Below are 26,492 nucleotides of genomic sequence, written 5' to 3' on the forward strand. Positions count from 1 at the left end.
CATTGAAACGCTTGTGAGAGCAATGTTACCACAACAAACCCTCTGCTGCCACACTGAAAGGCTTGCAGCAAGTACAAATTCAACCCTGTGATCTTAATTGCCACCATATTCTGCCATGTCTAATATTTCTCCATTAAAAATCAGATACCTTATCAAACAGGCGAATAGAATTTAATTTGGGTGAGGCTAGTGGGTAAAAAGAAGCTGACACTTAAATAATTGGATGAATTCAAAGCGCTAAATGCAAGGCCACAAACCTCTGCATAAATGAAAGCTGGATGAGCCTCTGGGAGATGTACAAGGATAGATTCATTGTAAGGTTGTACCAGCTAGCCTTCCAGTTAAGTTTTTTTTTGTGAGAAATCACTTTCTCTCCTAATGATATTTATTCAATGTCATGTGCCTTAAGCAGTTCCAACTTTTCTTAAGCAGCCTCGTTTTCAGATTTTCCTTTGTATTTATTTATTTTTTTGTGTTTTACAAGGTAACAAAAAAAGCTAGCAGTGGTTTTTCTGTTTGAAAATTGTTGCATTTTATACCAGTTGTTAAAAAGTTGATAGTAGGGAGAGATAGAAGTGAGGGGAGATGCAATACACAAAGTTAGCAGAGTTTTAACCCAACACAATAATACCGTATAATAACGGGAGCTAGTGTCCAGTATCAGTAAATACCAGTTTAACATTTGAACTTTAAATACCTTGCTGAGCTTTCTTGTTATGGGTATTGATCTTTTGTGTTACTTATGACATGTGGCAATGTTACCCAAATGTTTTCAGAAAATAACAGTGTGCAGAAGTTTGTTTAAAAAGTGAGAAATACACCTGAAGGAGACAAAGAGAGAAAGTTAATAAAATGTGAAGAAAGAGTGGGGATAAGGATGATTTAAATTGGCTTAGCTAATCCACTTCCTCTGTTTGTTGGCCCAAAAAAAAGTATATAAAAGTTAAACATACTCAGGCAGGGATGAAAAATGAAATGGAGGGATAAAGGAAGGGATGAGCAGTCAGATGAATTTTTCAGGTGGAGAGAGAAAATAAATCTCCTGTATTGTTGAGAAAAAGGATGTAGCAGTTATGAGCTCATTGTTTGCAGACATTGTTTTGCCAGCGTGCCATTGCATTTGGAATTACTTGGCAGACAAGGTGGCAAGCGACTGAATGAACGGCATTGTTGAGAGGCGGTAATTGAAAGACATAGAGATGAGGAATAGAAGGCTTTGGAAGAAGTTTTCATCTGTCAAAGCAAGGAACAAAGTTGCTGAAGGATTTACGAGATAGAAGAGAGAAAACGGAAGCTGGTAATTGCATGGCTTCTGGCCTTGTGATATTATCTCCTCCTGACATGTGCGCATCTCCTATTGATACATGCAGCGAGCATGAAGCCGTCTCGGCGCCTTTATGTCATTTCCCTCTCACTCCTGTTACATTTCTCTTTGTGTCTTACTGATGACAGATGCCAGATGAGGAGGATAAATGGGGAAAGGAAGGAAGGCACTACAAGGCATTGCTCCTGATTAAACCTATAAGTTCCTTTAAAATGGAGACCTCTTCAACTCAATCATAGAGTTGTGGGGAGTTTCAGCAGTGGACTTCAACAGTGGAAAGTGTTACAGAAAATGTATTAATACCCTCCTCTCTCTGTGTCTCTGTGTCTCTGTCTCTCTCCCTCAGGCTCAGTGTCTCTCAGTGTATTCCTGGTGTCTGTTGCATCTGTAGTATGTGCGGTTTGGCTGGTAGCTCTGTGTGGCGTCTGTACCTGGTGTCAACGTAAACTGGTAAGTTATATTGATTTTTATTCACATTTCACATGTCATTTATTTAAACTGTTTTAGAGCAGAGGTTCCCATCTGGTCGAGCGCCTGGGTCAGTGATTCTTCTCCTTCATTAGTCCATGGTCTACACATTTGATGAATTAACACATATTCAACATTATTTCATAAAGTGTAAACGACACATTGAACACAAAGAAATAAAACATGAGAGTAAAGAGCAAGAGTAAACAGAAATTGCACTTCAAAATAAAAGCTCTCCTGGAAATTTAGTGTACTTATAACTAAGTGCGTTCTTAACAAACTCGACACATTTACGAGTCATTGCAGTCCATTCAAAACGGACCTGCAACCCACTTTTGGACCACAACTCACTAGTTGGTAACTACTGTTTTAAGAGTGAGTTAACTGAACTGAGGTCCTCTGTGAACGGCGTCAAATTCTAAAGATTTGTCCCACAGTGACGCAAAGTCCACAGAGATGAAACACATTGTTACACGGGGTTAATGTTGGGAAAATGGTCATGGTTAGATTAAGGCAACAAAACTATTCGATTAGGTTTATAAAAACAGATCATGTTTTGGGTTAAAATAAGTATGTAATGTGATGTAAATAATATGTCTATTATGTTTTGGTTTTTTTTTCCATACCTATTCCTTTATTTTATTTTTTTAGTTGTAGTAACTGTAACCCTCGCAGGCAGGCAGCTTTTCTTCTGATGACACTGTGACCTTGAACTGAATGCATTCAGTGTTTGCCTGCCATGTGTTGTTGTTGTTTGATATTGTTGCGCCTTCTGTGCTTTGTGGGACGGGAGCCAGAGAGGGTCTGTATGTTTGGCCATGACAGCAAACATGATGAGAGACCTTAGTGCGCTCTGTAAACATGGCTTTGTGCTCTCTGAGCTTTGTGCATTATGGCTGCTCGCCTCCAGCCTTCAGCGCCATGCTAATGATTCATATGCTAATGAGCATCACTCTGAGCTACTGGCTGCTGCTGAAGCAACTGTAATTCCTCCTATATATTTTGATCCGCTGGCATTTCCTACACTCTGTCCTGCTTTCTTTCCTCCCTGCCTCCCTTTTGTCCCGCTCTCTCATCTCTGTCTGTCTCTCTGTTTGAGGAGTGACTGCAGCACAGCGAATGATCAAACATACACAACCTAAGAGTAAACAGGGATATTTACAAGGAAAACAGCAAAGCTAAATGACACGATTTTCTGGGGTAAAATTTATAACCTCTTACTAGACCTATAAAGTATGTTAAGTGCTCCTTAAAATCTAAATTACCATAATAGCTTTGGAGCACCAAAACTCACTGAACCTGACAAACAAATCCAATTCTTGTCTTTGTTTAGCCTCAAGTTATCTATGTCTCTGTCTTTGTTTTTGTGTCACCCTCCTTCTCCTTTTCTACCAAGTAGTCTGATTTGTTCGTCCTTTTGCCACTTTATCTCCATGTCCTTGTCAGAATGTCACTTGATTTCGTTTTCCAGGATTGTCCCGCTCTTCTCTCCGTCTCCGCCGCCACTGTAGTTTCCCCTTCATAGTCCTTGTCTCGCTTTTTTCATCTTCCTTATTATCATCTTTTGTTTGTTTTGTGTGTCACACTCCAAAGGTTAAATAAACAAACACCCACAAGTAAAAACAGAGGCGATGTGCCAGAAATGAGAACATATTATTGTCAGTAATAAGGCTGTAACAAATGATTATTTTTGTCATCTATTTACCCTTTAAAACTTGGATTGACATCATTTTTTGTGCTGCATTGAGATGTATTTCATGTGTATTTAGACCTTTGAACCCTGAGCTAATTGGTTTGATTTTCTATCCAAAGAATTGGAGAAAAAAAAGCAACTTGGCAAGAATTTCCCCACAAATTGCAAGAAATTAGCAGATTAAGAAAATTATTTTTAAAAAAGCTAGGGAAAAATGTCCAGAAAAATAACTGTAATTATTATAGTTGTGTTCAGATATTTTAAATTATTTGTAATTCTTATAATTTTTAAGCATTTTTTTTCCAGGTAATTTTCTTGCGTTTTTTATTATTTATACTTATTTTGCAATTTGCTCAGGTTTTTAAGGCTGTTTTAATGAATCATTTTTTCTGCAAAATTTCAGAAAGTCACAATGTCCCAAGGTTTTCTGTTTTGCTTTTCCTTGTTTCATGAATTCTTTCAGTTCCTTCTGTTCCCTGTTTTGTTTTGTAGGTTCACTCCTAATGTGTCTGGTTTGATTTTACCTCCTTTCTTTGTGTGTTTTCATGCTTTTTTGATTGTCTGTCCCACCCTGATTAGTTTCACCTGACCCTCACTCGTCCTGCAGTCTACTCATCTGTCCTCAGTTCCTCAGTTAGTGTCTTCTACTTACACCTGCCCAGATCCTTTGTCCTTTGTTGAATTATCTGTTTATGTTCTCTTGGTGGTTTCCCTGCAACCAGGCGTGTGATCATTCTGTTACAGCTGACTGAAGCAGCACAGGCAGGTAGGACCAAAAATGCAGGACAACAGGCAGGAACTGGACAGGTGTAAGTACATGACACTAACTGGGGGAGTGAGAACAGGAGGGTAGACTGCAGGACGAGTGAGGGACAGGTGAACCTAATCAGGGCTGGGCAGACGATCAAAACTGACAGAAAAACACACAGACAGGAAGACAAACTACACCTGACACACGGGTAGTGAACCTACAAAATAAAACAAGAAACAGACGAAACCTAAAAGAATGAAACAAGAAAAAACACCACAGAAATCCCCCAAAACAAAGTCTACAAGATAACAGGCTACACAAAATAACACAGAATCATGACAGTTAGTTATTTTCTGTCTAGTCTTTAAATGACAAGTAACTCAGTGAACCTCTGTTACACTGAAAAATACCTGATCAGACTTGGTCATCATCATCAGCAGCAGCAGCAGCAGCAGGGACGTGTTTAGGGAGTGAACTAGAGTGGCATGGACCCCAGTGTGTATCAGAGATCTGTATATTGCACACGTAGGATACACAGGGAGCATTGTTAATCGATGTATATGGACATGTAACATAGTCCAGTGAGAATCCAGTGTGCTTTGAAGTCGTTTTAACACTTGAGTATTGAGTGGAGGGGCTTGTGTGAAAGGCACTCACTGCTCATTACAAATATTGGGGGATTTGGAGGGAAACATCTTCTTCCTGAGATGTGGAAGAGTGTAAATATTTAGATTTTTAACATCATTTAAGTGATTGGGATCTAAGAAACATATCACATTTTTTTGTTTTGTTTTAAAACTTTCACCTTGTAGTTGGAATTGTGTACATTGTTTCCACAAAGCATTTAATTACAGCAACCTACAGTACTTACACATTATATAAGAAATGTGATACTAAAGGTATTGCACCTGCTCTCTAGTTTTACATATGATGTGTATTTATGTGTGCCTGCGTGTGTGAACAAGAAAAAAAAACGGTTTAATAGTTAAAACCTCAGAACCCTAGTTTACGTCACTTCGAATCTAAAGCGGGCGCTCTTTTTCGATAAGGTCTTCTCCTTCTCAGCTGATATGTCGTCCTCAGAGCATTCAATGTTCTGCTTTACTGCCTCTCCCAGGGTTTTTCCTTGTTTAATGAAGTATGGAAAATGGTTAAAAATGAGAAGAAGCAAGTCTTACTATTCCCCACAAAAGACGCAGCAGAAGAAGCAGCAACATCCAAGGCTGACAAATGAAATCGATGCGGAAGTGCCAAAAATGGCAGTCGATTGAATGGCCATTTGAGGCTGATTTTGAAAACGGAGTTAACCCTCATAGACCCCCATGTTAAAATGACCAACTTTACAGCAGTAATAAACATGTTTACAGCTTGGTACAAAATACAGTTTTGGCCTGAATAACTAATTTCCACCTTTCTGACATCGGTACGTGGACTGAATTTTAATCTTTCTTACCCATTTACATTTTATTATAGTTCAGAATCACACATATTTAATTGCAGGGCTGCTTGAGTGACTCCAAAAAAAAGTAGATGGCCATGGCCAAAATAAAGAATTTGAGACTTTCAAACAGCAGTTGACAAAGCAATTGGTGATGTCACAGTAGCTATGCCCATTATTTTATAGTCTATGGTTAATAAAGATGTGTATTCTGAAAGGCTTAAACTTAAGATACACTTCTGCAATCTTAATATAACACTGTTATACTTTTTTTTTAATCCATACAAAGAACAAACAGTATATCTTAATACATTTGATCACTTTTCTCCCTTACTGCCATAAAACTTTCCCTCATTTTTATCAGACAGAGGACAGAAGATTTGTTTTGTTGGTCACACCCCAGTGTGATTCATCGCTAAAAAAATGAGAGGACTGCTTGCATCGTGTTTGAAATGGCCTCAGTGTCATGTCACACACAGAGGACAAACATGATTTACTGTGTATCAGGAGAATATTTATATATTCATATATTGGGTGGGGATGTGACCCCCTGACACCTTCGAGTTACCTTTTAATATTTAACCAAATCCACAGTTTTTCCATAACCCTAGCCAAAGTACTTTTGTCGCCTAGATCGCAGCAAATACATTTTTTACAAAAAGTAATTTAGAAAACAAATTAGTAGTAAATAAATGTAATTTCTGCGAGATTCGGTTGGTTAAGCCCAGTTTTGTTTGTTCACTAATCTCCCTGATGATTCACATCAATATGAGGGGTACATTTCTGGCCATTAAAGAAAAAGGTTCATAGGAAAGCATTCGTTCCAGGACATATGAAGCTGTCTGCAACTGGTCTCATGCCATTGGTTGTTTTATGGGAGTGGAAGTGGGAGGAGAGTGGGAGGAGGAGGGAAGGGAGAAGCGAGAAGCAGAGGCAGAAACAGCCACAGAGGCATACACACACACAGGCAGGCAGGCAGGCAGGCAGGCAGGCAGGCAGGCAGGCAGACGGGAAGAGAAGGTGATGCTGTTTGGTGTCGAACATCCAGGTGTGTGACAAACATGATGACAGCATCTCTTTGAAAAAAATACTCCAGAGGAAGCAAGGCCACACTGCTCTGAACTGGGAATCCCCCTCGGCCCCCTCCTCACATCTCCAGCACATCTCATGTGGCATCTTTCAAGTCCTCTGTCTGCATACAGCTATGGTGCCGTCATTATTCTGGATTCTGTTTCAAACCTCCCCGATACTGTCCCTTTGTGTTTCTCACTTGCCCCTCTACTCTGTCGTCGTACTCCTGTTACTCCCCCGTCCTCTCGATCTTCCCTTCTGTTTCTCACATCCACCCACTCGCTCTCAACATTGTACCTTCTCCACCCTCTGCTGTACTGCCTCCTCAAGATTTTATGATTCTGTTTAATGATAGATGAGCTGCACTTGATAGCATATTCTTGACTGCTAGAAATCTATCCTTCTCCGAGTCCCAGATTCTAATATTATTCATCCCTGTGTGTATGCGCTGTACAGTTTGAGTGTGTGTTTACAGTAGTGGCTGAATCAAAGTACGGATTAGGTCAGGCCCCAAGCTTCTCTCTCTATCGAAAATGTTTGTGCCGGGCTGGACACATGAGATGTGACATGATAAATAATAGAGTGTATGGTGGATGCATTAGAGAGATACAGTAAAATACATAAAGAAGCCACCTGTCTGTGTGACACTGAAAGCCACATTCAGATAAACATTCAGCTCTCCTCTGTGTCTGAAAGCCTTCAGGCTGCTAAAAATCCTTCATTGAGGACAAGTACTGCATTCATCATCGGGTTTAAAATTGAGCATAAAATCTCTCAACCAAGAAATCCTCTATCAACGTCTGATAAGAAAGTCAGTCAGGTAACAAATATACATTTGCATCAGCAGTAGACATTTGTTTTCACTTTTCAGGAATGCAACTATTTTTAAAGTGGAAGGAAATTTCAGGAGCTGAAAACTGCAGAAGCCATAGAAACTGTCACTACTAGAAAAACACAGTATTTGCATTTTATTAAAACACTTAAAACAACCTACTGTTATTTCTATGTTACCATGACAAGCAACATCTTGTTGGTGGTGACAGTTATTAATATTGTGTTAAAAATCAAAGTTTCAAAAGCAGAGGTAGCATGAGACTGGCTACATTTACATTCACAAAATATCCCGTTTTTTGCCCGTTTATCAAAAAAGACAGTATTCCTATTAAGCTGATTGCATAGCTTACAAAATTAAACATCCCACTATGCAGGCATGCATACTCCGATTGATGTAAAACACCACTGTGATGTACGTCCTAAAGAAAACCTGTTAACCCTTTGAACCTGGACCGACATCAGTTTTCTTGTGCTGTGTTCAGACTCCTTTCACAAGCTGCGTAACCCTTTTAACCTGAGCAGATTTGTTAGATTTTTTTACACGACTTTTTTTTACACTTTTCTTACACGAGGAAAATGGCAATGTCAAATTTGGCAGAAAATGCCCTACAAATTTCAAGAAATTGGTAAAAGGTGACAAGAAAATGAACACAAAATTAGTGAACACAAAAACTGTGAGGTGGGGAGGGGTATATTAAAAAAAACAATTCAGCCCCTTTTGTGATATTTTCTTTTTTTTGTTTTTTACTTTTCTTTTTTGCATATTTTTGGTTAATTTTATTCTAACTTTAGGCCATGTCTTGTTAAGTTGCACGTTGCCTTCTCCCCATGTTTTTGAAAGAAATCAAACCAATTTCCTCAGGCTTCAAATGGTTAATATCCAAGTCTTTCTTAATGTGTGAAAGCAGATGTGTTTCTCTTTTCAGCCAGAAACGTGGGCTTTTTTGAGCATGCATCACTACCACAGTCTTGCAAACTATTACCTAGTGGATTTGTGGTCATCACACAGAGCTGACCATAAACAGGCAACAGACCATGTGTTGCAAACTGCGAGAAAAACAGCAACTGAGACGCATATTCTCAATGCGCCGTGCATGTCCAAAGAATACTCTTGAAGCCTGAATATATCTGAAAATTCCTGCATTCAGATCAAGCCTAATTTGGAATATCCAAATGAAACATGGTGTTTACATCACCCCCTTTCATATTCTGAATAAGGTCCGGGTGACATGTAGATATCAGATATGACGATATTGGAGGTTGACTATTAGTGCTTTGACAAAATATTTGTGCAGTTTGATAAATAATTATCAGTAATATGACTATAATGACTAAATGGGTAAAGGCAAATAACAGAACAAGTAGAACAGTCTGGTCAGTTCAGAAGATAACATTTTACTGCAACACAGCCTTTAAAAGCAAGAAAAACAACCCAAAGTATTTTATCTCTAAAATTTAAGATGATATCTAGTCTCATTAAAGGATGTTGATATAATATCGATGTATTGCCAAGCCTTATTCTGAACATTGTCAGATTTAATGGAGTAGTGAAAACTACATTCACAAAATATAAATGGTGACATCAACGAGATTTTAGTTTAAACTTGACCAAACCTTAACAACCAAGGTGGCAGATCTGAAAACATGTACATGAGCTGCTTTTGGAACGATCATGTGGGTCATTGTGGACAACAGTGACAAGTGACCTATTTTGTCTAATAAGGTATGAGGAAACTATAAACTCATAGTGTTCTTCGTCTGGATCTGAAACCATCTGTTCTGAGGCTTTTTGTACATCTCTTAAATATTTATAAGGTTGCATTACTAACTGTACTGTACGTGAGGTACCTGTTTCCACCTAGAGCTTTTAAATGAGGGTCTGTAATAACTCGTAGTATGTATCTGTGGAGTCTTGACGAGTTTTCTCTAAAGATCTCATTCACAGAATATGTTTTTCCCCTCTTTTTAAAAGGTGTCATAATGTCACGATAAGGTTTATTTTTTTTTATTACAAATCTGAAGTCAGCAACAGGCACTCCTATGTGACTTCTCGCACTATCATAAATAATTGAAGGAGCACCAATCTAGTCGGCTCAGCGAATCATGGTGACAGACTGTCCCCTTTTTGAGACTTTATGTTGTCTCTCACATGGCTGTATAGGTTAGTGCCATCTCTTACAGCACAGAGGTCCTCGGTTTGAACCCACTGACAGCTCAGCTGGGGCTTTTAATATGTATATTCTCACTGTCTGTTTGCTGGTCCCTCCAGTGTCTTCCAAGCAGGGCAGGGGAGCTGAAAACTAAAAATAGCCTGTATTAAACAATTATAACATGTGATGTGAAACAGATATACTGTGGACAATGGCACTGCACACTTTGGTCTCCTTGTGTTTTGGATGCTAAATCTGCTAAACTGCTGAAAAAACACAAGCAACAGGATGAGCATATTGCACTGTTTTGTGAAAATTAGGGAAATGGATAATGTCACTCTGCTATAAAATTAATAGCTATGACTTTGTAGACAGCAGAGCAGAAGCCAAGTATAAAACCACACATAAAAAGACATCATTTCTTTTCCTTGTGATATTAAATTTTGCAATTAACATTCGATTGCAGATGCATCACTTAAATTTTAGCATCTTCCTATCCTCCACTGTTCTTCTTTTGAGCTGCCTGCAAGGGTGGCTGATACAGAGTGTGCTGCTGAAAAATCTGTTTTGAAGAAAGAAGGAGTTAACCTGACACTTCAAAGAGTGAAAATATGAATTAGTATACCCTCTATATTTGACGGTTCTTGTGCAATCAAAAGGAGCAGGGTTGAGAGTGTAGGAGGGAAACACGACACACCTTCATCACCCCTGAAACATCCAAGGCTAGCAGGTCTCTCTGGATGTACAAACAATAATGGTTTCTCTTCTGCACGACTTGAAATTAATGTTATATAAAACTCATCCAGGCACATTGTGTGCGGGTAAAAAGTCCTTGACTGGTATGTTGGAGTTTCAGCTTCTAATCTTTTTTTTTTTTTTATCTGTCTGGCACGATGTGATATTTTCTTTCTAACTAATATTGGGGAGTCATATTCGAAGTACTGCATATTTGGTCAAAATATGGCATATGTGATTAAAACTCAAGTCAAGTTGATGATGATAATTATTTTCAGCAACAGATGGTTGTGTCGCTGAGATATCCAAATGGGATCAGGTCCAAAATATCCTTGATTATGGATAAAACTTCTCTCGAAACCATGTTGAGAAATGCAGAGAGGTCGTTTTCTATTTAGTGGACATTCTGTGGCAGATGTGTTCTTCATGTTGTGAAGTTGCGATGGAAAAACATTATGTAAGAGGAGAGGGTCTGTGTGACTCAGCTGGAGGGAGCTTGGTGTTATCATCCTCAAGAGTTCAATAAATATAGAGTTCAATAAAATGTAAAGGTCAATAACTATAACTAGTGTATATTGCTCTGCTGAAAGCCTGATCCATTAAGTGGTGGAAATGTGCGGGGAGTAGGTAAAGTAAGCTGTTTAATATCTTACAGTGGACATTTTTTTTTGCATATTTGGTGCCTATTTAGAATTTTCCCACCCTCCAAATGATCCTGTTTGTTGCTTAAACAGCTCTGGATAGGATATAATTTTGGCATATTTGAATTCAAAATCAACATTCCATTCAGGATTGGAAATTATTACAAACCATCAGCCAAATGCTGGTAAAATATGCATTTGGCTGCTAGATTTACTTCACTTACCAGCCAAAAAAACCCCAATGGTAATCTTTTAAGTGGCTGGTAGATTTTGGATTCCACCAGCCACAGAGACAGGTGGACAAAAATGATCATTTCCAAACCTTATTTGAATGCTATGCAGCTTTTTTTATTTTTTATTTTTTGCACTTCAATTCATTCTGTTCAAGTGCAGCAGTATTTCTGCACAATTGCAAATAAAATATTAGGCTATACTAAAATTAATAGTGGTATACTTAGATTCCATTAGTGGGTGCAAAGGATTGTTTCTGACGTGTGTAATCCTAAATTTTCCATTAAGTCAAAGCATTTTAAAATCCAACAGTCTAATGTATTGAAGAAAGATAGATGTTATCATTTCTTACATTTTCAGCATGTTTTTGTCTAAAAAAGTATTCTACTTCAATTCATGTTTGTTGCCGTTCAGCTTTTCAAAAACAACAATTTCACTCGATCAAAAGTGTTTGCTTGCTGCACCCGGAGAGAAGCGCAAGTCTGAAATGAGGGCGACCTGGCAGGATTCTAACAGCACTATAAATTACGTTTATTTATTCATTGAGGCATGTTGATGTAATGAAAAAGGATGAACTCAGTTAATTCAAGGAATCACTTTATTCAAATTGACGTTTTTTTCTGTCTTTTTTTTTGAGGATTTTTAAACATGTAACAGGCATTCAAAGATTTATCTGAAAACCCCAATAGAAGCTTCAAATGTAAAAAAAAAAAAAAAGTATTCAGTTCATCCATACCCGCAGTAGTTGTGTTTACATTTGTGATGATCAAAAGACTTGCAGTGGAGATTGCTTCACTGGATATGTGTTACTGAAAAGAAGAAGACTACTGAGACTGTCCTCAACTTACTTAGAGGGATACTTTGGTGATTTTCAACCAGGCCTCTGTGTCTCTGTGGTCTGAAAAGTGTGTACAGATCATAAGGAAAACCCCGAGCCGTCGGCTCCCAGAGCTCCCTGCCCGTCCACCAGCCAAAAATCCAACAGATGATGCAAAATGTGGCATATTTTTGCTCATGGTACAAGGCCAAACACCATTCATCTGCACAAATTCCACACACGACAGGCCTGGATGAACATCGGCAAAGATTCTTATTAATGTTGTCTTTACAAACATTGGCAACTTTTAGGAGAAACAAAGGCAGCCCAAACTCAGCAAACACTGTTATTTTGGCCTTTAAGGTGGTATCACTGTAGCTGCTGTAACCCCAACATGTAGTTACATTTTTGAGGAGCACAACAGCTGCAGCGACTTAGATACAACGCCTCTGTTGCTATGCTGTAACCACTCAATGCACTACTCAAAATATAACTTTAATCTTTTGTATTGCAAAAGAAAGTGCTTGCTTCTAATACATGTTTTGTCTTTCAGTTTTAAATTTCTTACTATGCCTGATTTCACTCTTTGTCTTATATACAAGTTACACAGTGCCGTTTGTAGTAAACGTGCATTTCCTTTCTTTGTGTGTGAAGACATGTTTGTGCATGCAGGTGTGTTTTTGCATCTCATTGTAGTTAAGTGGTCCCTCGTCACGTTTTGATCCTCAGAAGCAGGCTGTGGTCCTGGCTTCAAACCAATTTCTGCTCTTTCCTCATTTATCATATTTTACAACATGCTTTGGACCTGATGCTCTTCTAAAGCCTCTGAAATGTGCACTTGACATGCAGAAATGCTTTTGTAAACAACGCTCAAGACAGATCCGTCTCTGTCTCTCTCTTGTCTCTCTGCAGGGGAAGAGGAATAAGCCTGGGGTGGAAGCTGCCAGCTCTCCAGATTCTGTGAGAGGTCGAGGGGAAAATAAAGCCATCAAGTAGGTGTCAGGGAGGGTTTAGATGGAGGCGTATGGAAATGATCTATGATGTGGTGATAGTATCGCATTTTAACAGCCGTTTCTGATTGGAAAGCTAATCTTGTAGCTCCCCCCTTACACGGTCTGAAATGTCCACCATGAAATGATGCCCTCAAGACAGTGTTATATGGGTATGTTTCTCATTTATCAAAGAGGTTGAATTATGCAGTCTCTTAAAAACAGAGTGGAGAAAAGTTACTTGTATATTCTGTTTGTATAAATCAAAGTTGGGTTACAAAAAAATTCTACTTCAAAATGGCATTTCTTCTAATCGGTTTGGAAAATACAAACACCAAAATTTAAATGCAGCAGTCGCACATTATTACAGAACACCAAAACAGTGTTATCTACAACTTTGAAGAGTAACTTTGGTATTTTTCAACCTGGGCTCTTTTGTGACTAATGGAAACAAAAGTGTTTGAAGTTGGTCCAGTGTTAAGCATGAGCACTGCAGCTGGGAAAAAGACTACAATGTAATCACTTGGAGCAAATTATTGCACATTTAAGTACACTACAAGTGCTCATTTTTGCCACTGACAAACCACTGACACTTTGGACATCCATTTTGATGCTTCTTGGAATGATAATGCGAGAGGAGAAGTCGCATTACATGACTCAATGGAAACGCAATCATCTCGCAATTGTGTTTTATCGACATTTGGAAAATATCGCAACTGGTTCTCTATGGAAACCAGCCTAAAGACCATAGTCATCTTCCACGCTCCCTCAGATAAAAGGTACATTATTATGACCTCCTCCACCGTTGTAAAACTTTTGAAGTATGCCCTCTTGTGCCATTTATTAGCTGTATCTAAAGGATGCATGGAAATATAAGGTGACAGTGACGTTTTAAACATTTGAAAAGGACGTATCCATTTTCATACATAAAGGGAGTATAAATGAGACCTTGGAATAACAGTCTGAGCCTGTCAGTGGCAAAAACACTTTTACAATGACATCTCTCAGTGGTTACATTGCAGCCTGTTTCACTCTCGCTCAATACAGGAGCAGTTTAAAAGAATGTTGTTCCTTTAAGTCGCATAGACACAAAAAAGGGAAAATAGGTTGAAAAATACTGAACTTACCCTTTAAGTTCAAAATATTCTTAACCCTAATTGTCTTTTAGAAATGTCTGCGTACGTAAACTGTGCTGCCATCGTGCAAAGCTGTACTTGTATTACTTTGGACTTTAATTTTAATATTGAGCGAACTAGAGAATCCATGTTGTTACGAGCATCATTAACAAGCAGAGGTGCTGAAGCGTGGGCTTTTTGACTGACACAGCTTACAATTTGTCATTTATAGCACTCTTTTGTTGCTATTCTACCTCCTGTTACCCACATTTATTCTCTCTTTTCAAATCCAGAGTGTGTTAATCCAATAACCTGTTGTTTCTGTTGTATTCTTGTTTCCTACCTCCTCTATTTTTATTTGTTTCCTCTGACAGAGTGATAAAACCTGCAGGTCAAAGGGAGGTTTGAAACAAGTCTGCTGTAATTTGCATGTCCAAAAACATGAAAGCATTAACATTTTAAACCTCCTTTTTATTCTGTAGAACCGTGTGCTACACTCACCTTATTTTTTATGAACAAATGTATTCATAATCTAGTTTAAAGAACTGTGCCCAGTTTTAGAATATAGTTTTAAAGGCACTGACATTATCACATTTTCTTGTTTATTAATTCTCTCCCTGACCTTTAGATTTATGAGAAAATATTCCAACTTTGCTCTTTTTTCTTTCTCTTTCTCTCAACACTGCTCTCATCTGTCATATTGTTCTTCTTTAAAACTGTCTTTGCTTGCTGCTCTTCCCTGTCTCACATGTCTCCCTCTCTCTCTCTCTCTAGCCACAGTGATCTAGACAGAGACTTTTGGAATAACAATGACAGCAGCAACGTGCAACAGAGGTGGAGCTCCTACCCGCCCAAGGAGTTCCTCTTAAACATGTCTCCCTATGCTCCCTACGGAGACCCTCGCCTCACGCCCAAGTGAGTCTCAGTCATGGCTGGTAAGGGACCCCTCAATCTGGGCAGGGCTGTAATGAACAGGGGCTAGCGTGCACCTGGGAAAACTCCCACAAAGCTGTATGAGTAGTTGACATAATAAAAACGGGGAATTATTGGCACAGTAAATATGTGTTTTACACAGTAAATTAAAAATTAAACATTGTGTGGCTGTTTGTGAGCTTAAGCACCTGACAGATAATACAAAAAATACTCAGAATCAAAAGCAAAGGTTGATCAATATATCACTGCCAGCAATGAAAAGGTCACATTAAATAGCCTGGAGGGGGGCAGAGAGCCTCATTTTGTAACGCTGTCCGGCCACATGTCTTTTAACACAAGTCCCCCCTCATCCCTGGTAATCCTCATGTTTTTGCTTTCAGGCATGTCAACAGCGAGGCGGTGTTTAGTATGCACTGCTGGCCATGCAGCACCTGATAGAGATGTGCAGCAGCATCCCTCAATATTGCTGTGATTCCTAGGACTGCCCTAACGACCATTTTCCAAACGATCGCTTTCAGATGGGAAGACAGTTTTTATGTCTGCCAACAGCCTTACAAAATTAATGCATATATCCCTGAAAACAGAACACAGGCTTTAAATCATTAATGTTCATGAGATATCAGAGCGATTTTAATGTATTTTGGGGACCCTCCTTTTTGAGTCCCATTTCGTTTTTACCATCAAAACTCAAATCTAGGGAAGAACATTTTAGTTTGCTTTTCTTATAGTGTTCAGGGTGTACAAAAGAAAGGTTTGATAGCCCCATTCCCTACAGCCCTGCTAGCCTCATCAGACCCTCTTTACCTCTCACCTGCAGCCCATGGAGTGTTACCATGGAGACGGACAACCCTCAGAGAGCAGATCTTGCTGTTTCACCTGAACGTTTTCCTCCTTTTATACAACCCAGCCTCTCAAGTCCGAGTATTCAAATCTGCATTTCAGGATACTGTAGCGGACTGTAAACATACATGTACCTGAGCTGACAGGGTTTCCACAGACGGTTTGCTGTTGTTGATTTTAATTGTTTCTAGATAGGTTACTTTCAACAAGTTCTCATCCCCACCTCGTCAAATACCACCACTTTGTCAGTGGACCTACACGTCAAAATATCAGTCGGTTTACGCTTGTTACAAGCCTTGTCTCTTTCCAAAATACACATGCATTTTTACAGGAAATGTCTATGCAGACTTTCTCAGTCTTTATACTACAGTTATTGACCGACTCAGTAAACAGCCACCACCGGATATGTATCATACCAGCACTTTCTCATTCCAAACTTATGAGTGCATGAACGTGGCGAGACGGCAGCAGGTTAAAATGATGCCGTTAGCAACGTAAAATAAGGAGCACAAACAACGGACTTCGATGCAGGATTTGGGTGTTGGCTTCCTGAGTGTATGTGATTTTTTTCTTTTTTCTATACCTTACCATATGCCTCCTTCCCCTAGACCTAACCATCCACGCCAGCATGTACGTTTGTTGATGTTCTGGCGTTGGTTGCTGTGTGTAGGGTCATCCCACCATGTGCATTCGTTGACATTAAGGTAGCAGCATCCCAGAGCGTAAAAAGCAGATGCAAAAGGATACTAACTGGTACTATGTAGACGTGAAAGTCCACTGACCAAGCAGCAACATATGACGAGTTGGGATGAGAATATGTTGATCATACCGCCGCAAAGAGTGCCTCTGTACGTCGGTGTGTGGTGTGGAGGTCCACTAACAGAGACAGCGGTATTTGACAAGTTGGGAGTGAGAACGGGCTGCTAGCTTACCTTTACAAACTAATGGGATAGTTTGACATTTTGGGAAGTATGCTCATTTTATCTCTGGCAGCGAGTTCGATGAGAAGATCAACATCACTTCCTGTCTCACTCTGTTTTGTAAAATATAAGGTATATGGTGTGGTAGCTAGCTTAGCATGAGGACTTGAGACAGAGGGACAGCTAGCCTGTCTCTGTCAACTCAACAAAATCCGCCTACCAGCCCTCTGAAGACCGCTGATTGACACGCTATATCTGGTTTCTTTTGTCCGTGCGAAACCCAAGTGTAAAGACGACAATTGTTGTCTCACTGGATTGGTTATGTGCCTGGCTCTTTTTTGGCTGGGACAACAGTAGATTTCAACAGTAAGATGGTGATATTTTGTTCTTTAAATTAGGAGCGTCAAAGTGATTTAGTTCATGGGCCACATAAAGCCCCATTTGATGTCGAGTGGGCTGGACCAGTAAAACCTTTGCATAATAACTCAGGAATAACAACATTTACAATTTTTTGTTTTTTTTTTTTTGAAGTATGTTGTGAAAATGTTCACCCATTTATAAAAAAGATGATAAACAACCTAAAATATCGTAAGAAAAATGCAACTTTAACAATCGCAATTTTGCAATTTTAACAATATGTAACAATATTTTTCCACAATCAGTCAGTCCTCTACTCACTGCCGTGACATTACTCACATTCATTACAATTTTTTATACTTTATAATATAACAACAATAATTATGTATTGTTTTTACATAGTACTGTATTCATGTCAGGTTAGAAAAGCCTCTGAAGCAGCATTTTAAATAAGTAGGCCACTCACTGTTTAATTTGCTCCTGAAACCTGGCACCTCTTAGGGCTCATTTATGCTCAACGTTAGATACACATGGAACCCTCTGTCTGTACTCGCTTTCATTTCATCCATATTTGTGCACATTTTCTGAAAGCTTACAGATATGGATGAAACAGAGCGGTACCACCAGAGATCGTGGGGGCAGCGTAGCGTAGTTCAAACAAGATATGACTGTAGGAGATGACAAAGACATTTTAAAAAATGGCGAAATGGAACAAAACCAACCTGAAAATTGGCATAGACAGAGAGGGGAGAGAATGTTTGGAAAAACCTATATTAATAGTTATATGTTTAAAATTAGGCTATAGAAATAATAATATTAATAATAATACACATTTAACAGACAGACATTTTTTTTTTAAAGATGAATTTTTTTGGCTTTTATTGCTTTTAATGGACAGGACAGTTTGAATCTGAAAGGGGGAGAGAGGGAGAGTGCGACATGCAGCAAAGGGCAGGGGCCGGAATTGAACCCGCGGATGCTGCGGCGATGATACAACCTCCGTATATGGGGCACCTGCTCTATCCACTGAGCCACCAGGCACCCCGACAAACACGCAAATATGAGAGTCATGTTGATCTTCTCATCATATTCTCTGCCCGAAGCTAATGAGCTTATTTCCTAAAATATTTAACAGTTCGTTTAATGGGGTGGTTCCTGTTGTACTTTTTTCACAGTTGTGTTGTTTTTGTGTGTGTGTGAAGGCATTTGTGTGTGTGTGTGTTTTTACTCCTCTCACCTCTTCCTCCGCCTGCTTCGTGTTTCTGCTTGTTGTCACTGCTCCCACCATCACTCATAGTACTGTAAGTGCTTTAAGGCTGCCTGATAGCCCTCCTGAGTCTGGTCTACTGAGCCCTATTCCAAAAATAGTGACACTGTGTCCGCCGTGTACAGTGCAGCAATTAAGTGTTTGGAAGGTGAAGTGTCTGTTTCATATCAACCTGCACTCCATCATTTAGATGCATCTCACACATCACTGAGGCATTAAGTGAACCTGTTCATTCTTATTCTCTCTAATTACAACTCACTTGACTCTTTCAAAACCACAGGGTTATCAATTACTCTGCATCTGTGCAGTGATGTCGAAACTATTGTAAAATCAGCGAGCAGCAGCGACTGTTGTGATTGCCTTGCATTATGCTATTGAGATAATTATCTATATTTGAGTGGCATTTAATCGGCTGATGATGGCGGCATTTCTGAGATATGTGATAGCAGATCAGTGAGTCAACAATTTCTTGCTCCTTACTGTTGAGATAATGATGCTTTTAGGCAGGTTTGTTTGTTTATCACCTTTCAAACTCGGAGGCAATTCAAAGTGCTTTCCATACGCTGAAGAAATCCATTAGAACAACATTTGAAAACACAAAAGAAAAATACAATCAATGCAAGATGAATAAAATTGAATGAAATAAGCACAATTACACAAAAGAACAGTGCAGTTATGGTGAAGTTACAATGTGGTATAGTTAAACTGTGTTGTGTTACAGTAATATTTTACCTCAAAGAAAATTAAAAAACAACAGAGAAGTGCAAGTCAAGTCAATTTTATTTATAAAGCTCATTATCACAAATCACAGTTTGCCTCAGAGGGCTTTACAGCGTACGACATCCCTATACCCTTTGACCCTCACATTGACTGAGGAAAAACTCCCCCCAAAAAAACCCTGTAACCGGAGTAAAAAAAATAGTAGAAACCTCAGGAAGAGCGACTGAGCAGGGATCCCTCTTCCAGGACGGACAGACGTGCAATAGGGTCCTGATCACTTGTATGTGAGAATAGTATGGACATGTTATCACAACAGTAGCAAAATACAATTAGGTCTCACTCTGTCAAATATGGACGTGTAGTCAGTGGCCTTCGGCGTCACATACCAATGCACCGAAGCGCCTTTTATTGACGGTATGAGACACACTAGGCAGTGTTTTGCTTTTTTTTTGTTTTCACACTCCCAGCAGCTGCATTAGTATTAAGAGTTAGAGAGGGCGGTTTGGGGAGGAGGTCGATGCCTCAAACAAACTGCAATTTCTGTCTTGAGTGAAACCAGAAGTCGAGTCGAGTCAAGTTATTTTAATAATAGCGTAATGTACTAGTGTGAGTAGCGTACTACGCTACTGATTTAAGTCACGTGAGGTATGTGACAAATGTTGTGATGTTACATTTTATTCGTAACAAACATACTTATTTTAAGCCAAACCATGATATTTCAATCCAAACCTATTTTGCAGACTAACTTCCTCACACTGTCTAACTTGAAAAAGAAATAAATATATTCCTGATGAAGGTGTAGTAACCAGATCATCAAAATACATTTTATTTTGTTTGCAAGTTAGGCAGTGGGTGGGAGTTTGTCTACAAAGCATGCCCTTTTTGTCCCCCTCCCAGCTCCTGTTTTGAAATGCATGTGCGAAGAATCCTTTTGTTCTTTCTAAAATAAACACACGTACTTTTGTTGTCTACACCTCAGGACGTAAACCTAAAAATGTTTTTTTAAACCCACGTTCATTTGAAAGACAGTGTATGCATTTAAATAATGGAAACTATACATTATCCTGTGAAAACAGAAGTTTAATTTGAGAAGACACAATGCATGTAACATGCATGAATTAACACGCTGTCCCTGAAAATCCGAAAATGACACTGGAGGGGACACTGATCAAGTGTCCGTATTTGACAAGTTGAGAGTGAGAATGTGTTTCAAAAATATGCAACTGTTTGGTGAGAATTATTCATTTTACTGTCAGCCTACACCTAATGTCTAAATGTTGTTGAAGACATTGTCCTGGTGTTCAGCTGTGTGTTGTGTGGTTTGTCCTCAGTCAGTGAAAGGTCCCTGTACTGAAGTCGACAGTCTGTCTGTACTCGTCTCTGTGACGTCTGAAGTCGAGGTCAGCTGGGGTGGGTTAAGTGGCACGATTTTACTATGGAGCTGCAGGTGAGCTGCTGTGAGACGAGAAACATAAGTGCTCTGTTATTATGGCCTGCATCTTAACATCTGAAGATGATACATCTGCATAGTTACTCAATTCAAAGAGCCAGCTGATTGGTCATTGCTGTCCTCTGTGTGGAGTGAAGAGAGGTCAGCCTGCTGCATCTCTAAACTCGTAAAACTCTGTGGCCTGTTTCTCACATGAAACATTTTCAATAATGATTTTAGTGAACTGAGGAGCTGCAGAAAGAAAATAATCCCTTTAGGCAATGTATTAAATCTTTGCTACTTTGCTACTATTTTGCACTACATGAGTGAACTGGGCTTTACAAGTTGTCTTGATGAAATAATCTGTTGGCCATCAACTCTGTGCAGAATTTTTGTACTTTGGAAGATATTTTTTTTTGTCTCGTTGTCCACAGAAAAATACAATGGTGTACTCCAATTTACTCACAGGGTTACACAGTAAATCTCTTCACTGTTTTCTTATTTACTGTCTCGCTGACCAGCAGCGGCTGCTCAAGGTTGTTGTTGTTGTAGTTGTATACTGGACACTTGTGGCTGGACTGAGAGCTCACAAAGTGTCTCTCTCGCCAGTTTGACTAACTTCACTGATGAATCTTTTGCCCTCCGGCTCTGTACGTCTGTGCGTCTGTCTCTCGTCTGTCCGTCTCTCTCTCTTCTTTGTATCCTGGTCTGTTTCTGTGTCTCTGATCCACGCCACTGTTCCTTCCAGTGGGGCCGTGGATAAGGGTGGGCAGGGCGGTGCTGGACCCTCGCCGGGGGCCAGTGACAGCGGGGTTGGTGCTTGCTCTGGGAATGGGGCGGGGCCCAGTCGCAGTGACAGCGTTCGAAGCATGGTGACGGGGGGCAGCAAGGCCGGGCGCTGGCAGACGGTCCAGAGCCACATGCATGCCGGAGGCCTACGGTTTAGCAAGTGAGTGGCGCATGGTGACAGGGGGCACGCATGAGGGGCTACAAGGGGCACAACAACAGCATGGTGTGGATATCAAGGCAGAGTGTGAGTTTGTATAAACATAGTGAATGGCACTGTTGCATGTGCACCCAAAGATGGACATTAATAGCAGCTATTTTTGACACCATGCAGATGGAGATAATATAAGGATGAGCTGGAAGAGAAGCCAGCTGCTTTGCAGAGTGTACCTGTGATGCATGAGTTACTACTGGTTGAAGTCCCTCAACTACGGAGAGCTTTGTCACTCATAAACAAAAAACATTTTTATGTCAGCTGCCATCGCTCCACCAGCTGATGTCAGGACAGTCTCAGACAAAGTGAATCCACACGGTCATGCTGTTCCTCTGCAGTCTCCAATTTACTGAAGGCTGTGACAGTTTCGAGAATTTCAAACAAAACAGATGCTCGCAGAAAATCTTCAAAGATAGCGTGCTTGTTCATCTGAAGTAACAGCTTTTTAAATTCAGAGTGGGTTGCATGAACAGCGGGAGAGCAGCTTTATTAGACCAGTGATACAAAAGAAACGGAAGGAAACTAAAACAAGGTTCAGTGTAGCTTAATTTTAACCAGTTTCCCCTATTTATCAACCTCTGCAGAAGAATCAAGAATCAAATAATCCCTTTAAAATTTGACATTTTTACTGTTGACATTCCAAACAAAAGCATATCTACTTGTGACCTCAGTCTAGATTTAAATCACTGTGTAACAATAATGAGTGTTTGCTTGCACTCACATTGTGACCAGAGATTCACAACAAAATGATTTGTTGAGTTGATGAGTGAGTTTTGAAAAACCGCCAGTCCTGTCATCTTGACAGCAGCCACTCTGTACTTGTATTCTTACTTCCAGCTTTTCAGGCTCGTTTTGAAGCTAAATATAATTTTAGTTCCTTAAAATATGAATGAGCATAGTTATATTTAGATACTTGCAGCATTTCTAGTATTGATGAAACGGAGAAAACATAAGCACACAATCTGAGCTTTGATTGTATTCATAATAAATACATAAATCACCAGTGGCGATAATCAGTCAATTAGTATGTATGTGTGATGTGCTCACAGAGTGAGCATTAGCAGTGACCGACCATGCAACACGGACACACCGTGAGGATGGAGACCATAATATATGACTACAGAGGCGGTTGAAATGGATTTGGGCTAGATAGGGATGGAGGTCAAGCAAACATGCCATCTACTGACAGTGTGTAACCTAAAAGATTTGGCCAGCAGACTTCGCTACAAGCTGATTGACTGTTGAAACACGTGATGTGCCTTACATTCCTAAACCAGCTTGCAGGAGACCTGACAAGCTGAGCGGTAGGCGACACCATCACTCTGCTTGACAGAGACGAGTCAGTTCAGACTGCTCCAACTTTTCTCTGCAACGTTCTGAAGCAGGTTTGTCTCGTCACAAATCTTTGGTCTGAATGGGGCATAAGGTCCCTGACGAGTATTTCATGAATGGAAAAGCAACAATCATAGAACAGCCTGACAAAATAGTTTTGCGAAACAGAATTTCTTTTTTTTTCTTTTTTTTCTTTTTTTTTTTTACTATTTATCATGTGACCACTCAGATTTATTTTGCAATGCCTTATGGGAAATAAAACTGTAGTCCATAAGGTTTAGCTAAGCTCTTAGCGTAATATTTGAGCAGCTGATCACAGCAGACAAGTCACTAAATTGTATAATAGTGGTTGGAATCACCAGAGACTTAAGTCACGATACAATAAAATTGCAATTGTGAGCGTTTTGTGATATGCTGAGTATTGAAATAACATATATTGTGATACTGCGATTGTTTTAACCTATTTTCCCGTTTTCAGTTATTGCAACAAAATTTATTTAGTGGACTGAAAAGGCTACAAAAGTTTATATTTTATTTGCAATATTAATACTGAATATAACTTTAAAAAGGATAATTGACATCCATGTATCGATACAATATTGCCAGACAGACTACAGTAACACAATTATGTTACTATGCTGGATTAATTTTTTTCCCCATCCCAATTGTAACCTATAGTAACACCACCTTCTCGGAGCAAAGTAAACAAGTACGCAAATTAGTAGTGAAGTAAACAAGTGGTTGAACCCAAGGGTTTGTTAAAATCACTCCCTGATCTCCAGCTGTGCTAAGCATTAAACGTATGCTGGCAAGCAGTCATGAGCTCAGAGTTTAGGTCCCGCAATCAGCTGTATCAGTGCACTGTATTTAATTAATTATCAATTACATATATGTCAGTGGGGTATATAAATGCTAAAACAAATGGTGGTTGGTGGCTGCATGTTTTTTTCAAAATACAATTAGCAAAACAAAGAGACTAATGAATAATAAATATACTGTAAGATCTCTGTATGTAAATCGTAGCCCAGATAATCAAACAGTGTTTGGTACTGTAAGTCCTCCACAGTTCATTTATGAAATCTACAGAATAAAAAGTTGACTAGATTATTTAACAAGTGTACATGTAGATTTAATGTAGAGCACGGGGGGTGGGGTTCCTCCCATTCATTCATTCATTCATCTTTAGCCAGCTTTGTGTCTACAATACTGTGTCCTTGTTGTGAGACATTAGATTGATTAGAAACAAGAGAGCTAAACTCTGCCTTCAGAATTGATATTTATAGACGTTATTAATTGCCTCCACGCACAACGAATGAATCATTCTTCGTGTTTGACTGATTTGAAGAAAGTAAATCTTACATTCTGGCTTTTTAACAACATGACAATTAGACTTGCAAAATAATTTTTGGACTTGAATTGTATTATTCTTCACTCCTGTCACTCCGTCTTTCAGATCTACCTGTATTTCCATTTCTCCTCTGAAATTGGTTTCTATTTTTGGGCATTTACCTCTCCATCCTGTCTGTCTGTCTCTCTCTTAAACTCTCTCTCGCTTTCTTTCACTCGTCACTGTTAGTGGGTTTTTTTTCTCTCGCTCTGCTTCTGTCTCCTTGTTCTTCACCCTCCTCAATTTTCCTTAATTACAAAATCATTCAAGGTTTATAGTCATCTTAATTGACTTTCAAGCAAGAAGAAATGTGAAAATAACCCTCTAAGTCAGTAATAGGATACAGCAGATAAAGAGGGCTCATGCTCAGGTATTATGAATGACTGGTGCTGCACAGACACATACAGGAGACAATAAAGACGTACAGCACCTAAAAACACAAGTATATCCAACAACTGACAGGAAAGGACTGTTTGTATTGTGGAGCCTTCAGAGTTTTAAAATAAACTCTTTGCCAAATTCATGACACCAAACAGACGGGCAAGATTTATTAGCGCGTGGACCGGCTCCCAGCTGTCTGGCTGAATGCCACCATGAATCCAGCCAGATGTATTGATTTATCATGATGTCAGTTATGTTAACATGTTTGTTGGACCCAGGAACACTGCAGTATAGAGTTTTCTATGCGTCCCTCCATCCTTTCTATTTATTTGTCCTATCTACACGTGACTGCTGCAGTGTTTGTGTGCTCAGATGTTTAAATATGGTTTTTTTTTGCCATGTGTTGTTACGCCTTCGTGCGTTTCATTTCACCTCTGTCCACCAGTTTTTGTGGCATATGACAAATTTTGTGATTTTACCAGAGGAACCATTCATCACGTGAAGGGAAACTTCTTGGGCAAAATTGAAACATATATAGCACATATTACAAATGCTGTTGGGTAAACTTAAAAATAGAGCTGCAGTTCTCAACTGTGAAGATGTGTTGTTTTCCTCAGTCTTATGTTACAGTAGATATAATATTTTGTCAGGTTTCATGGTTCAGAGAGGGGACACAAATGCATAAGCAAACAGGTTTAAGAAACAAAAGACGAACTGTGATCAAATAAAGCCGAAACCAAAAGACAAAAACAAGCAGGCAACAAAACTTAAGGAGCACACTGAAGCAAAACAAATGAAAACAAAAACTTAACTAGGAACAAATCTGTAATCAAGGAAAGCAGGAAAGGTAATCCAGTGCAAGGAGCGCAAGCAAACTGACAAAAGACAAGAGGGAGTACAAAAACTAAACACACAAAGAGAAGAGGGTGATAACGGGGCAGGACAGGTGACAGCAGGGTAGATGAGGAACAGGTGAAAGTCATCAGGGTCGGACAGACAATCACTAAGGCGGGAAAGCACACAAAGGCAGGAAGTGAAAATAGACAAGACGCATGAGGAGTAAACCTACAAATGAAACAGGAAACAGACTTAACATGAATGATTTACATGAAACAAGGGAAAAACACAACAAACAGAAAACAAGGTCCTCAAGATAACTGATGATCAGCACCACAGTCCAATCTAAAACAAAAAGTAAGACAAGAATAACACAACAAACCTGACTGAGACAATTTTGGGGTTTGTGATTTGACTAAACAAGACATTTTATAAAGTCACTTTAGACCAAACAAATAATGGGCTGAGAAAATAATCTACAGATCAGTCTGTAACAAATATAACCATTAGTTGCAGCCCGACTTCAAAGTATATACTGGGTGCTTTGAGATTTCGAGTTCATTAAAAATCACACTCGTTGTTAGTGTAAAAAAGGAAAACAAGTTAAATTAAAGATAGAAAATGTATCCACCTGACTGTTTATGTATTTATTTATTTCTTAAATTCAAGAGTTTTTGTTTATTTGGTATGATTGCCAATTAATGACTGGAAACATTGAAATATTTCAACTTATCTGAGCATGAAGGTGAATTGAGTCAGCTCTAAATGTACGTGCAAACAACCATCAATGACAGAGAGAAAGAAATGAAAAAGAGTTGAGGGGCACCGTGTG

The 26,492-nt window shown here is 39.2% G+C and overlaps 1 protein-coding gene across 3 annotated transcripts in view; it reads left to right on the plus strand.

Moving 5' to 3' along the window:
- Positions 1–26,492, plus strand: part of syt7b (synaptotagmin VIIb) — a 142,788-nt gene that overhangs the window by 64,285 nt on the left and 52,011 nt on the right. For 2 of the 3 annotated variants that reach the window (XR_015776493.1, XM_042487660.2), the window contains exons 2-4: positions 1,671–1,774; positions 13,066–13,145; positions 15,032–15,172. Coding sequence is in view for 2 of the 3 variants with exons in the window: in XM_042487660.2 (XP_042343594.2) it covers positions 1,671–1,774; positions 13,066–13,145; positions 15,032–15,172 (325 nt within the window). In the remaining variant the exon portion in view is untranslated. Of the gene's footprint in view, positions 1–1,670; positions 1,775–13,065; positions 13,146–15,031; positions 15,173–21,471; positions 21,673–26,492 lie in introns of all 3 variants that reach the window. The other variant, XM_088077153.1, reaches the window with a different exon arrangement.

The sequence above is a fragment of the Plectropomus leopardus genome, chromosome 1 (assembly GCF_026936395.1).
Source record: "Plectropomus leopardus strain MGB_pleo_1.0 chromosome 1, ASM2693639v1, whole genome shotgun sequence".
In the NCBI taxonomy this organism is placed as follows: Eukaryota; Metazoa; Chordata; class Actinopteri; order Perciformes; family Serranidae; genus Plectropomus; species Plectropomus leopardus.